This window comes from Microtus oregoni, unplaced genomic scaffold (assembly GCF_018167655.1).
Source record: "Microtus oregoni isolate MIOR12 unplaced genomic scaffold, Mior012 000007F_ref0000211, whole genome shotgun sequence".
In the NCBI taxonomy this organism is placed as follows: domain Eukaryota; kingdom Metazoa; phylum Chordata; class Mammalia; order Rodentia; family Cricetidae; genus Microtus; species Microtus oregoni.
In genome coordinates this window covers 10,374,306-10,388,623 of record NW_024543066.1, presented here as the reverse complement: position 1 = coordinate 10,388,623, position 14,318 = coordinate 10,374,306, and the positions used below count along the sequence as shown (strand labels likewise).

The 14,318-nt window shown below is 50.8% G+C and overlaps 1 protein-coding gene across 1 annotated transcript in view; it reads right to left on the bottom strand.

Moving 5' to 3' along the window:
* Hkdc1 (hexokinase domain containing 1) overlaps window positions 1-13,433 on the bottom strand; it is a 38,943-nt gene extending 25,510 nt beyond the window's left edge. The window contains exons 1-5 of the mRNA XM_041656390.1: window positions 13,268-13,433; window positions 7,956-8,118; window positions 1,238-1,386; window positions 1,024-1,143; window positions 180-275 (exon numbers count right to left, since the gene is read on the bottom strand). Coding sequence (XP_041512324.1) covers window positions 180-275; window positions 1,024-1,143; window positions 1,238-1,386; window positions 7,956-8,118; window positions 13,268-13,330 — 591 coding nt within the window. The 5' untranslated portion in view covers window positions 13,331-13,433. The remainder of the gene's footprint in view (window positions 1-179; window positions 276-1,023; window positions 1,144-1,237; window positions 1,387-7,955; window positions 8,119-13,267) is intronic.
* Window positions 13,434-14,318: the final 885 nt, after the last annotated feature.

The window sequence follows — 14,318 nt, the reverse complement described above, 5'->3', positions numbered from 1 at the left end:
AGGAAATAAAAGGCCATGTCTCCGTGGTTCTCCAGAGACCTAACTGTGCCCGCCCTCATTGCAGTGAGGATGGGGACAGCCCCACCCTACCCATTTCTCCTTCTAGGCAGGTGTAGCACAAGGGCCCCAAGCCCAAGAGTCAAGGACCGGGAGGCTCCCTGCCCGAGTGAGTCCCTCACCTCATGCTTTTTCATGGCGTTGGCAAGGCGGTTCACCACGTCTGTGTCCTGAACTCCCCGGGCCTTGAACTTTTTGGTCCATGAAAGGAGGAAGCCCTGTGAGGATGTTTCAGGTTAATGTAAGGCAGTGTTTACGCTGGCTTCTCTTCTCTAAGCTCCATTGCTCTGATTCTTTGGGGTTTCGTTTTGTTTCTAATTGACGCATAATAGTTGCATGGATTTATGGGGTAAAGAAGGGGCCTTCAGTACACAATTCCGTCAGGGCAATCTGCATAACCAGATTGTTATGTGCTTATGTTATGTGCTTTTTTTTTTGTGGTGGTGATGATAGTGAGATTTATCCAGATTTCCAGACCCCTCAGTTATGGACAAAGAAATAGACAGGAAACAACTCTGGGTCTCCAGTCAGGGCGGCAGAGCTCAGACCCACGATCAGCCCCAAGGTTGTTTTCTGTGCCGCACTGCCACCATGTGGCCACTGCCACGAACTTCTGCCTTCCTAGGCTCAGGCAACCTCCTGATTTCACCAAGCAGAGGAGAGATGAATGGCTTCTCCCTTTCAGGGGCTAGGAGGCAGAGGCAGATCCCTGCGATTCTGAGGCCAGCATCTCCTGGCACCCTAGATACGTGTGCTTAAGGCTCACTGCAGACCCGCTGACTCAGGGCTCAGCAAGGCCTCCTGACAACCACCTAACCTGCCTCCATGCTGTGTGCACAGAATCAAGGCCCCATATCACCCAGGTCGCTCTCACACACTAGCAAAAAGCAGAGGGAAAGATGGACAGGCCAGAATTTCATGCTGCTCCCTTGCACGTGTCTACATGCCCCAACCCTCCCGTCTTACCTCATCCAGCTTAGTCTGTCTGCAGGGGAAAGAGAAGGTGAAGCCCAGGGGCAACTTCTTATGCGTCAGCTCTCTGGTTCTCATGAAATCTGCCAGGCAGTCAGCTACGTAGCCAAAGAGCTGCAGGAGAGAACGCAGGCACAAGGCTTAGGGCAAAGTCTCTGGCGGCACCGCCTCTGGCCGCCAGTACCCAGGCCCGTCCTCCTGCTGGTACCTCCGTGCCATTCCCGCGGATGATTTCATTGGGCGTTGGGTAGAACTGACTCTCCATTTGGACATTTTGCTTCCCCTCTTGAGAGACTTGCACCTTCAAGACCCGAAACTTGGATCCTCCAAGATCCAGGGAAAGGAACTCCCCATTTTCTATAAAACCAAAATAGTCACAGTTCAGTAAAGTCACCATTCTGTGACCCAGGCTGGCCATACAGCAAGTGCTGTCCAACCTCGCAGCCCCCACGCATTAGTGTCCTCATTCTGCTTGCTTGAGGGTTGGGGAGTGGGGGCTTCAGTACGCACCATGCCATAGGGGGCAGAGCCGGGGTGTGATCCCAACCTTGCTCCGCTTGATCATGCTGGAGAGAATGAGCGAGTTCACTGGGAAGAGGCCATGTGACCCCACTTTGTGGTGGGGTCTGAGGGAAGAGCCTTGAGAGCGGAACCTATGCTAGCAGGCTGCATCTGGGAAGAAAGCTCTGGCATCAACCACATGGGAAACTCAGATAAAGGCATGAGGAAGAGAGGGGTGCAATAAAGAGAGGCTAGCCTCAGGCAAGCCCCAGTCCTCAGAGGGAAACACTCCAACAGGGGAGGGCAGCAGGAACCGGATAATAGACACTAGGGTATCAAAGATACTTAATTGGGGGAGGGGCACAATCTCTTCAACGGGAGTAGATGCCAGCAGCCAGCCTGGCCCAAGAAGGATGCCTCAAGGGAAGATACAGAGTGACACAGGTTTTGGGTGAGGCACCCCACCCTGATGACACCTACGCAGGACCCTTGCCAGTGCCTTTGGTGTCAGCCACATGTATGGGACGTTCACCTCCTAGCATACAGTGTTTATAAAGAACGATCGATGCCTGCAGAGTGGTTTCATGTGCCAGGTGGGCACACCGGAGAGAAAGTCCATGCCTGCAAGCCCAAATAGTCATACAATGACATACAACGGCATACTTAATATCATACGATGGCAACCCCAGCTACCTGCCTATCAAGGGTCAGCTGGACAATCTCTCCCTCCTAGAGAACCCTGAGATCTAATGCAGAAGAACATCTCCAGCAGACAGCAAAAGCAGAAGGCACAGCGAGGAAGCTCACAGGCCCAGTCCCCCCAAGCTGAGTGCACCCAGGTCCCTGCTTTAGGGTTTCCATGACATTCGGTGTGCCTCCTTCTCAGTCCCCATGTCCCTGCGCAACAAACATGTCTGGACTATGCTCCAGACATTTCTCGATTCTGGCAATCCAAGAGTTAAAGGCCGAGGCTTAGCTGGCATGCACAGTGCTGTGCAAACTGGCACACATGCATGTCTCTGGGAACCTAGCTTGCAAGCAACTTTAACTGCAGGGGCCTGCAACTCTGCATTTCTAAACACGCCTCCAGCTAGCTAAATCAATCATTTACAGAGCCAGGCAGCCGCATTTTTTGTCTCAGTGGAAACAGCTAGAGATTATCTCCTTCGATTAGTGCTGAAAGGAGCCCCAGGGAATGGTTTAAGGTCTTTTACTGGGCCAAGGAATCCAGGCACAAAATCCTTTGCTCTTATCACGTCTATCCCAGAAAGAGGCTCTATCGCTGGGTGTGTAGTGCTGGAGAGCACCTAACTCAGAGCCAGGTGCCAGGAGGCCAAGAGGACAGGGTGTGAGCCCCCTGGGGAGCTTATCAGAAGTACTGTGCTAGGTGGGAAGAAGGCTCTGCTGAAGAAAAGCTAGCGCAGGAGAGGTTTCAGCCGGCCAGTTCCCGGTGGAGCTAAGACACAGTGAAGTGTGAAGAGATAGCCAGGCGTGGAGGAGCATGGTCCCAGCGACAGGGATGGGGTGGGGGGGATGTAAGCGGGTGAAGGTACACGTCAAGGGAGATGTGGGAGAGGGATGGGGCCTGGAGTGTGGGGCAGTGAGTGACAGAAAGTGACAAGGAGCCACAGAGAGAGTTTAAAGAAGGGAGGGCCAAACCTGACTGAGAATTTGGGGGAAAGGCCTCCAGTCAGAGTGGAGTTGCCCTGCTGCAGAGATGGGAGGTGGCAAGCTGAGAACCGGTTAGTGTCGGTTCCTCCCTGCCCGACATTACACCCTTATCGCTGTGCAAACACCTTGCTCCCCGGTGACTCAAGATGTCAGTCATTTCAGGGAAACCATGTGGCATGATCCCTTCCACGTGGTGTGACTCTAACCCCAGAGGAATGATTTCCTGGACCCTGGGGGAGGGACGCCCAGCTCAGGCAGAGCTGGAGAATGCACACATACACACACACACACACACACACACACACACCTGTACTGACACACGTGTGCACCTATACCACAAACATGCACGAAAGAAAATAGCCTCCCAAGACAGGGAGGTCCTTAGAAATGGGGTTCCCTCCCAATGTCACTGCCAGGGCCTGTGACTCAGCTCCTTTCCCATTTCCCATACAGTGTCTCCTAAGAGCACCCAGTGGCTGAATACATAGATTTCTGGAGACCCATATTCCCTAGAGAAGGCTTGGGAACCATGTCTAGTAACTGCTCGGTTGCCTAAGAGTCTTATTCCTTGGCAACTATGAAAATGGGGTCCTGCAGCCCCACAGCCCGACACCCTGGTCTGAGTGAGCACATCAGGGCTTTAAGACCCACCCTGAACCCCAACAAAGGGTGGAGGCAGAGGCCAAGGAGAGAGCCTGCTTCGTGGTATCAAAGGATCACACCTTTACAGTCCTGAAGCGGATGTGTCCCTTGCACTGCCTGGGTGGCTGGCCACGGCCACAAAGCATTCACTCTTAGGGCGTCTATTCCTAAGGGGCTGGCAGGCCAGTGAGGCTCAGTGAGTCACTCTTCAGGCAGCTTCAGAGCAAGGAACAGAGAACAGGTAGGCCCACGAGGCTTACAGGAAACAGAATATATTTCTGAGACAGAAGCCACAAGGATTAGGAAAGGTTTATTTGTTTAGTTCTGTTAGTAATTGTGGAATTACAAAACCAGTTCACAGAACTACGGAGAACTGGGGAAAACATTTAAAGAATTTTTTTTTTGTGTGTGTATGTGTGTGTGTGTATGCACGCGCAACACATGCCAATGCATGCATGTTGTTCCCTTGCAACACTACAACTCCCAACATCCCTCTGGACTCCAGCGCACGGCAAGCGCGGGACACATTTCCCAGAAGCCTTTGCATCCTCTGTTAAAAGCAAGGACAAGCCACAAGTTCGGCCCTTTTTATTATCCCTTCCCTTTGTCCCTTCCTTTCACTTTTCCTAGTGTGTTTTCCCCTCCCATTAAAAAGTGTACCACGTGGTACCGCCGTGTGTCTGTGTCTTTTCTAGCGTAACCCTCGTCTAACCGGCAGGAATTAAGAACAACCCACAGGAAATTAAGAACAACAATGCATGCCACAGAACATGTGTAGGGGGGGTCAGAGGACAACCTCCAGTGTTGGTCCCTCCTTCCACCTTGTCTGGGGCAGGGTTTCTTGTTGGTTGCTGTGTACACAGGCTAGCTGGCCTAAGCACTTCCAGTAATTCTCCCACCTTTCTGTCAGAGTGTTGAAACTGTAATGTGCACCACTGGATCAGGCCTTATGAGGCTTCTAGGGAATCCAAACTCAAAGTTGGCAGCAAGCGCTTTACCAACTGAGCCATCTCCCCAGCGCCATTTGAGAGACTTTTAAAACACCCCAACCTACCCAAGTGCTGATCCGTCAGCCTGATCTATAACTGGGTTCTAGGCCAGTCAGGACTACATAGCAAGACCCTGTCACAAACATACGAACGCATACACACATACATGCTCCGTTCACATGATCCCATCGATCTCAGTGTTGAGGCTCAAAACACAAGACCCTGATTGATGTATCAAACTGAGATCCTGGAGGGAGGAGCAATTGCAGGACGGACTTCGCCTGAGGTGGCCCTCATCTACCTCTCATCCAGATCTGCCAAAGAAGCACACACTGGCTTACTTCTCCCTGCTGAGATGCCTTCAACCAAGGAAGACTAAATTCAAACCACAGTGTTAGAGACTGAAAACCAAACACCAGCATCTAACCAAAACACACTTCATCCCACTCTCGTTCCGGCCCTTTGTCATCTTTCATGCCCACCAAATCATTTACTGCCCCTGACACTGCCTAGGAACCCTCCCTTCCCTCTCCCCTCCCAGGAGGGTGTTTAAGTCACAGCTAGTGGGCTCTCCTTTGAGTTCTGTGCTGCGAATGGCTCCTGTGCATGTGGACGCATTGGTGAAACGACACGCTTTCTTCTGCGGCTCTGTCTGTTGTTGTTCAATTCGATAAACATAAAGACTCAGTTTTCACGGGGAAGCAGACAGTCCCTGGGCTCTTCCCCCGACAACTTACAACTTGGTGTCCTGCTCTAACTATGCCCTGCTGGGGTGGAACACAGAATAGTAGTCCAAGCATTTACTAAGGACATATGATATATTAGGGACTCTGGGTCCCGGGACCTGAGTGGCATGGAATGGTGAAACACTGTATCATGTAATGAGGACAGTGTGTCACCAGAGGACAGTGTATCACCAGAGGACAATGATACAAGGTGTGTGTCTCCCAGGTGGAAGAGGAGAAAGCTGTAGGTAGAACTTGAGCCTCATCTCCTAACCATCTGAAGTAGCCCCCCAGCCACCAGCCAACCCAAGGCCACCTTCCCCTGCTCTGCAGCCACACCCAGGCCAGGTTAGGAGGACTTAGTCCTGGTGTTCCTCACCACCCACACACACCCCATGACTCAGGTGTCAGATGACCTTGGGTAACCTGTCAAGGATCACAGTCCCAGCAGCACTCTCCCCTAGTGTCAGAGGCAGGGCCCAGACTTCAAAGTAGGGTTGTGGCTCCTCAAATCATAGGGCCTGCTAGGGCAGTGGTTCTCAACCTGTGGGCCACAGCCCCTCTGAGGGTCGAATGACCTTTTTACAGGGGTCACCTGAGACGGTCAGAAACACAGATATTTACATTATGATTCAGAACAGTAGGAAAATTACAGTTATGAAGCAGCAATGAAAATAATTTTATGGCTGGAGGTCACCACAACGTGAGGAACTGAATTAAAGGGTCGCAGCCTCAGGAAGGTTGAAAACCACTGCTTTAGGTAGCACCCCCTGCAGGAAAGGACGCAATGCCTCCCCCATTGCTGTCTCTTGGGCCTCTCACCAAAGGTCTCCTAAGAATGCCCCCATAGCTCTAAGGCTCTGAGAACTGACACCTTGAAACTGGGGAAGCCCTCTTCTCAGTGAGACCCTAGCAACAGCAGTCACCCCATGATGTCCTAGAAGGATCATATGACAGAGAGACCCTCGCGTTCCGCAATGGCACTGTATACAGCACTGATTTTTTCTCTTATGACTGAAGATGGAAAGCTGGATGGGAGCTCATAGGTCCTCCAGGGAGCACTAGGTAGGCTCGGCTTTAGTGGTTGGAAACTAAGGCTCCCCCCAAATCCACTTCCTATTCCCTCAGTCATAGGCCTACGTTAGGGCGCACGGCAGAAGGAAACGAAGGCTGCAGGTGCTTCCTTTACATTGAGAGATTAGCCTGGGTTATCTCAGAGGGCCCGATGTAATCACAGGACCTTCAGATGTGGAAGAGGAGGCAGAGGGGCTTCAGAGAAAGATCAGAAGACACACTGTTGGCTTTGAAGATGGAAAGGGCAAGGAACGTGGGTGCTTCTCGAAGCTGGAAAAGGCCAGGAAACGGAGTTTTGCTTTAACTGTCCCCCAGCATCTCCAAGAGGAACACAGCCCTGCTAACAACTTGCATTTAGCCCAGTGAGACCCATCTCAAACATCTGACTTGGTAAACTACGGCAGAATGTGGATTGTGTTAATCCACAAAATCTGTAGGAATGTTACCAGAGTCTCTGGGGATCTGTGTCTGGGAGCTGCCACAGGTGGGCAGATCCTATGCTCAGGCGAACATGGAACCAGGTCCTAGCGGAGACTGCTGGGCCCACTGTCTGGGTCTGGGTAGACTACATCAGAGTTCCTGGGCTCATCCCCAAGAACAGCCCACGGAGACCCAATTCCTAGGAACCGAAAACGTGGCTCAGTGATAAAGACCTGTCCAGCATGGCCAAGGCCCTAGGATTGATACCCAGGCCAGCATGTGGATAGGTCAGTTCTCTCAGTGGACAGAAGAAGAAACAAGGCTAAGTGCTGACTGAAGTCACTAAGATGTGACAGACTGGACCCGGGGCCCAGGTTCTTGGTTGGCTTCTTTGTATTACGTCACCACTCCCTTCCTTTCCGTACTTCCTATTCCTAGCCGGGAATCTAGAGGTCTAAGAGAGGAAGCCACATACTAGTCATTCAACTCGTGTGCCAGGGGTAGGGAAGAGCTCAGAACAATGCGGTAATGAAGCCCTGACTCCTGGAGACTGTTACCCACAACTGTGACAAGGGTTCTGTCAAGCCAGGGTGGGGACACTTCCTAGAGAGGCAAGGACTGATTGATCTAGGGGCTGCACTTGGAAAATTAAGGCAGCATTCACAGGACCAAGAATGGGGGACTCTGTATTGGGGAGCAGGTAGAATGAGTGAGGTCACTGTGGGCAGAGGGCACTCCAAGAGCCTCTGCCTGTGGACCCCCAAAGGGTTCAGTCAGCAGGACTGAGGCAGAGAGAAGAGGGGAGGTTGGAGAGGGCCAGAGACAAGCAATAGGTTATCCATCAGCTGAGGAGCTGGGGTGGGATGGGAGGGAAGGAGTCCTGGTCACCCTGAGCCCTACTCACCTGAGCCATCTGGAATGGCCCTGACGAATGTGGGCAGCATCTTCACTGACGCAGTGGGGTTCGTGTCCTTCCCCAGGCCTTTCTCCATCTCAGCCTGGAACCGGGTCATGATGTCCACCAGGGTCTCGTCTGAGAGCCGCATGTGGTACAGGAACCGGTCCACCTGGAACAGACACTGGGTTGGCTCCTGGGGGTGCCTACCCTCCCAGCTGAGGCTGTCAACTTCCAGTTCTACCCAGAACTCCTGACTTTGGGGGCAGCTCTGTCGTGTGCACTCCTGAGGTTCCTTATCTGTATTTCATCAGTTGGGGACAAGGCAGGGAGGTGAGAGAATGAAATGGGAGACTGAGGCAGGGCAGACTGGCTGAGCAGTGCTGGTGCAAACCTTTAATCCCAGTCGGGAGGCAGAGGCAGGCAGATCTCTGTGAGTTCGAGGCCAGCCTGATCTACAAAGTGAGTTCCAGGAAAACCAGGGTGGTTACACACAGAAACCATCTCAAAAAACAAAAACATAAAAGGACAGAACAGATTGATTCCCCTGAAGGGCAAACTAAGGAAGAAGTGGTTCCCCATTTGATGTGGGAGTCCCTTCTGTGTGCTGTAATTACCATTAATGAATAAAGAAACTGCCTTGGCCTGTTGATAGGGCAGAATTTAGGTAGATGGAGAAGATGGAACTGAATTCTGGGAGAAAGAAGGGTCGAGAGACACCATGAATCTGCTGCCAGAGTCAGACGCAGAACCTTGCCGGTAAGCCACATAATTGTGGCTTACCGATTAGTAGAAATGGGTTAAATTAAGATGTAAGAGTTAGCCCATAAGAAGATAGAGCTAATGGGCTAAGCAGTGATTTAATTAATACAGTTTCTGTGTGGTTATTTAGGGGCTAATCTAAGCCAGGATGGCCGGGAACCAACAAGCGGTCCCCTCCTCCTACACCCGTTACAGTTGAGGGGGGTGCTTGGGTGTTAATCCCCAATTCAGGGCTCTCGGCGTGTACTACTGTCCTTCCACTGGGAAGATTAGCTGTACCTCAAATCTCTGGTTTGTACATGTTTCTCTTTCTTTCATTGTAGTTTTTCATTTGTTTGTTTGTTTGTCTGTTTTGAGACGGGGTCTCACCAAGCAGCCATGTAAACCAGGATAGCCTAGAATTTGCCAAGTTACCCAGGCTGGCCTCAAACTAGTGATCCTCCTGCCTGCCTCTTGTGGGATTGCAGCTATGTGTCACCGTGCTTGGCTTATCATGGGAGCTTTCTTCCATGCAACCAATAAATCCAAACACATTTCTCTTTGCTTATTGGCTGACAGAAAGCTTAGAGCTAGGTTTGAAATCCAACTGCAATCTTCCTCTAAATTTCTACTTATGTGAGATAGTGATGTTGCCCTAATGCAGATGATGTTTTGTTTTGCTTTTTGAGACACAGGCTCACCAATTAGAAGTCTAATTTTTGAAGCCACATCAAAGCTAGTCATGGTGGCACACGTCTGTAATTCTAGCGCACAGGAGGAAGAGGAGGAGAATCCGGAGCTCAAGGCCATCCTTGGCTACATAGGGACTTCAAGGTCGGCCTGGGCTACACTGGCCTCGAAACAAAACGAGTCATGCCAACTTGTTATTGGAAATGAGATGTTGTTTAAGTAGCCAGGACTGAGGCAGAGGACCACTGCCCCAAATGCAGGAAGTTAATAAAAATCACTGTGGTGTGTTCAGTCACCTTGACGGTGACTGTACCACATTAGGAATGGCAGGGGAATGTGGATGACGGTGTGGATTCTCAGCCTCATGAGAACGGATTATAGATAGGCAGGAAATTGCCTGGGATTATAGATAGGCAGGAGGAAATACTGGACACCACCTCCTCCCCTGCAGGTCCCCAGGAGGCCTGATTCCAGGCACACTCCTAGAATCCTATCCAAGTCAGAGAATACAAGCTGCGTTCTTCAGAGTGGCGTGCACACCACTGCATCAGACCTCCACAGCCCTTTAAGATGTCCAGACAAGGCCAAATGTTAGTCCCTAGCTGAGAGTGAGCACAGAGAACAGGAATACTGCCCTCCAGTATTCCTACAAGTTCCACAGGTAAACCGCCCCAAAAAGCACAAGCCTTACATCACCTTTGCTGGCACAAGTACCAGTCCTCTTCAGCTAGGTCTCAGGACAGAAGGACCCAATCAAGAGGCCCAAGATGGTGAGATGACCCCGTGACTCTGGGGCGGGGGACAGGAGCAGAGAGGCCAAAAACCTATCAGAGGCCACCTTGAAAGGGGACAATGAAGCTTTCAGCATATTTGAGAAGATAGGACATAACCAGATCATGCTTCGTTAGGGCTTCTGCTCAGCTCTTGATGACTAATTGGTTGGCACAAACTTGCACAAATAGAGGAAAGTGGGTAGAAAGGACATGACCCAAGTGATTCGGGGCAGAGGAAGGATGGAATGTCCTATGTGGGAACTCAACTTTGTCCTTTACTGTCCTGCCAAAACCCTCAGACAGAGTCCTGGACCTACGCTCAGCCTGAGCACCAAGAGCTTCTCCAGACATCCAAAGACTGCCATCTCATGTAAGATATGGGGGCAGACGGGCGAGCTGCCGTCTCACCTAAGACATGGGGGCAGACGAGCAAGCTTCTGTCTAATGGTCATAAGCACCTCTTCAAGTCACTACCGCTCTTTCAGTGAGGGTGAGTCAGTCACGGGAGGAAGCACGGCAACTTAGCGGTTCCTGTCTCGCCTTGTCTCTTCCTAAAACAGTAGCAAGGGAGCCATACGATGCAACGCAAAGGAGCAAGCACCATCTCCAACCCAGACAGGTGATCTGGGGGCCGTGTTAATGGGACGCACAGACATGAGTGGCAGGAGCTCAAGCTATTTCCTTAGAGACTTCCAAGCAAAAGGGAATGAGGAGAGCTGCCCAGCTTTAGAGAGAACAGAAGAGAAGCCTCGAAGGCCAGGCTTACTCAGTTATGGAAGGAAGAGGCCTGAAGGGACTGGCAAGATCACTCCGTCCAAAGGTCTCATACTACAGGTTGAGTCATAAGCAGGTTCCACACTTTGACCTACTGAAAATTTATTCTCAGGAATTTACTCCAAATAGGGAGAATGGATATACGCCACCGTTCATTGTAGTGATTTTTTTTTTCTCATTAGGGGGGACTTGGTTTGTATATTGTGTTAAATCAGGAAGCAGTTTTAAGGGAAAACCCAAATATTCTTGTTTTAATATAGTAATAGTTTAATTGTAGAATGTTTTTGACAGTTCCCAAGTAACCAACAAGAGTGAAAAGGGAAATGCAAGGCACAGCTACTCAGTGGCCTATGAGGAAGACCCCGAAAGGTGACCATGAAGTGTGGACAGGAGGCAATCAGAGCTGATGCGGCATGCGCGCTCACTTAACTGTAAAGCACACACCGTGAACAGAGTGCAAAGCCGCCTGCAGAGCACACGGGAAGGCTGGGAACTTCAGGGAGACTGAAGATGAGATTCAAGTTAACACCTCCACATTTTTGCAATGTTGACTTACTAAACTGTAAACACACACACACACACACACACACACACACACACACACCCTGAAGGCCCAGTCTGTCCTGTTCTTATGAATGAACCATCTGTAGGTCAGTGACCAGGTTCAACCCAACATTATCAATAGGTCAAATATGTCAATATATTGAGCTGGAAATGAATGCCAGACAGTGACCTTCTTGCTTTCATGTCATTCTGAGATTTCCAAATATGGTTCAAGGGTCTGATGAGTAATCTTTGCGGGCAAGCATGTCCCAGGACCTTGACAATGCCAAGCAGGAAGCATTTAAAGTCTCTGGCAGGAATCAGAGAATTACACTCCGACCACGCACACACTTTGCCTTGTGACAAGCTGTTTTTGACCTGTGGAGTCACATCCTCCAAGATGTGGCTCGGGCCAGCTACAAACCAGCCTTCCCACAAGTCAAGGGACCTGCTGGGTCCTTGCTTCCGGTGGTTTCCAGGAATTCCTGACTCCCTTGCTTTCTATAGTGAGGAAATTCAACCCAGGAACTGACAAAGGCTAGCCCTTCCTCCAGAAGGATCTGGTGTACATTAATGGAGGCTGTGCTCCAGACTTACCCCAGGTTAGAACAAAAGGCCAGTCACTATAAGGAGCCAAGGAAATGAAGAGATTTTGCAAACTAAGGGGATTCCCCTTGGGGGTGGCATCTCTGTCAAGCAGGGAGGCACAGAAAGCGAGCTCTGAAGCAGGGCTGCAGAGGACTTTGTGTCCCTCAAGCAGTCAGCAGAGGGCTCTGCGAATCTAGCCAACAATGACAGAAGGAAAATAATTGTTAAAGCTTGCGGCTGGTTCTCCCAGGAACGCAGTCAGAGGGAGTTGGCTCCCAGCACAGGGGGGCTACAGGGACCACACTCGGCATCGGCCAACCTCAGCCTGATCCTTAGTTCACTTTTAATGCCTGGGTGACCTTGGCGGAGTCTGGCTGCCCAGGGGACAGCTACTTCTATCAGCTCAGATGCTACTTTATTGGCAGTCACTGAGTGTGACCAGTGCAACAGGCTGGGTCATTTTAGCCAACCGGAGAGAGTCCTGACTTCATCCGTCAACTGCAGCCCGCCTTGATTTTGTAGAGTGGGGCAAAGTAGGCAAAAGTCCACACTATTAACAGGACACCGCTGGCCAATAGCACATGCTAAAAAAAAAAAAAAAAAAAAAAACCCAAAACTACAGCTGTATTAAAATATACATCCCAGCCATGCCAAATGGCATGACCTTGTAATTCCGAGTACCTGGAGGCTGAGGCAGTAGTCTGAGACTACTGTGGGCTATATAAGGAGACCCTATCTCAAAATAATCAAACTAAACCCACATTCCTTGTGATGCCCTGATTTTATGTGATTCAAACAAATGAATCATCAATCAGGTGCAGTTTACAAAGCTCTGATTCTTTACAAATGCCTCCCTCCATTGTGGCCTCGCCCCTAAATGGCCCTGAGTTGGGCATAAAGCTCTTTGAGCTTCCTAAAGACTTCCATATCCCGTATTTGCCAAGAGGACTTGGGACAGTAAGGAATGTGGGAGGCTCGCCACCTCTTCCCCTCTGGGGCTGTCACTGCTATCGGCTCCCAGTAACTTTTCTAATAAGGTCTCTTAAATACTTTTTTCTTTCCACACTGGGGCTTGAACCTGGGACCTCACGCAAGCCAGGCAAGCACCCAACCACTAGAGCTACCCGACCCCCAGCACCTTAACCCCTTTTGGTGTTGCAAGGGCATCAGCTGAGTTTGCCAGTGTAGACAACCAGGCACCGCAGTCCTTACCTTCTTGATCTGATCCTCCTTCAGCTTGGTGAAGTAAAATGCCATCAAGTGTACGGCAAACATGTTTCCCGAGTTTGGTTGTTCCTGAAACGGGCAGAGATTTCCGTACGGTTGCTGCTCTCCCTCTGCGGACTGCTGCACACCTCTCGTTCAGGCTGGGAGCTAGGTGCTAGAACTAAATACTCCCAGCTGCTCGGTTCAATGATTAAACTTTGCCCGTCTCTGGTCCCTCCCTCTGCCGCACACTCAGTTATCTCGCAGGAGGCTCTGGTGGGAGCTGCGGGCCAGCCGAGGGGGAGGGGGAGGCTGGGGACTGATGGGTTGACTATTTGAGAAACAGGCCTGACAAAATCTTGTTGCCAAGCAACACTCTCATGCCAATGCTTCAAGCCCACTCAGCCAAGGGAAACCTTGTGAGGAGTTGGGGAGCAAAACAAAGCCAACTTTAAGCAGTGGACCTGTTCTGTAGGTAAACTGCAGTCCCAGGGCTCCTCTCTTTTCCTCAGCAAGGCAACAGAACTGCAGACTCCCGGTTCCTCTGAGGCACCCACTGTCTTAACTGAGACCGAGCAGTGTCTTGGTCCTGCAGATTCAGAAATACTGAGACAATTCCTCTATCATGGAACATAAGCCCTTAGCTTAGTTAAGGAAAAACAGTCAATGCTCGACAGCGGTAAGCCAGACAGCCTTTATTTCACAGGGAGTAACTTGGGGCTGCGGAGGTGTGTGTGTGTGTGTGTGTGTGTGTGTGTGTGTGTGTGTGTGTGTTAAGAGAACGGAAGCCAGCAGGCCTCACTGGAGGTGCTGCTGCAGAGACACCTAGCTCTACTGTCCACCTCCCTCATCATACATGATGTGAGCAGGATCGGATTCGTGGAAACAAACACCGCACTCCTCCCAGTCCCTGGGCTGGCTCGTGAGCTCTGCAGCACCAACCTTAACAGCGCCGCCAGGCACAGGGGGCTTCATTAGTCCCAACTACAGATGAGAAAGGTGGCCCTGAGCTAAGTGACTTATGTGTCGGCCAGGGAGCAGCCCCAGAAGCGTTCCA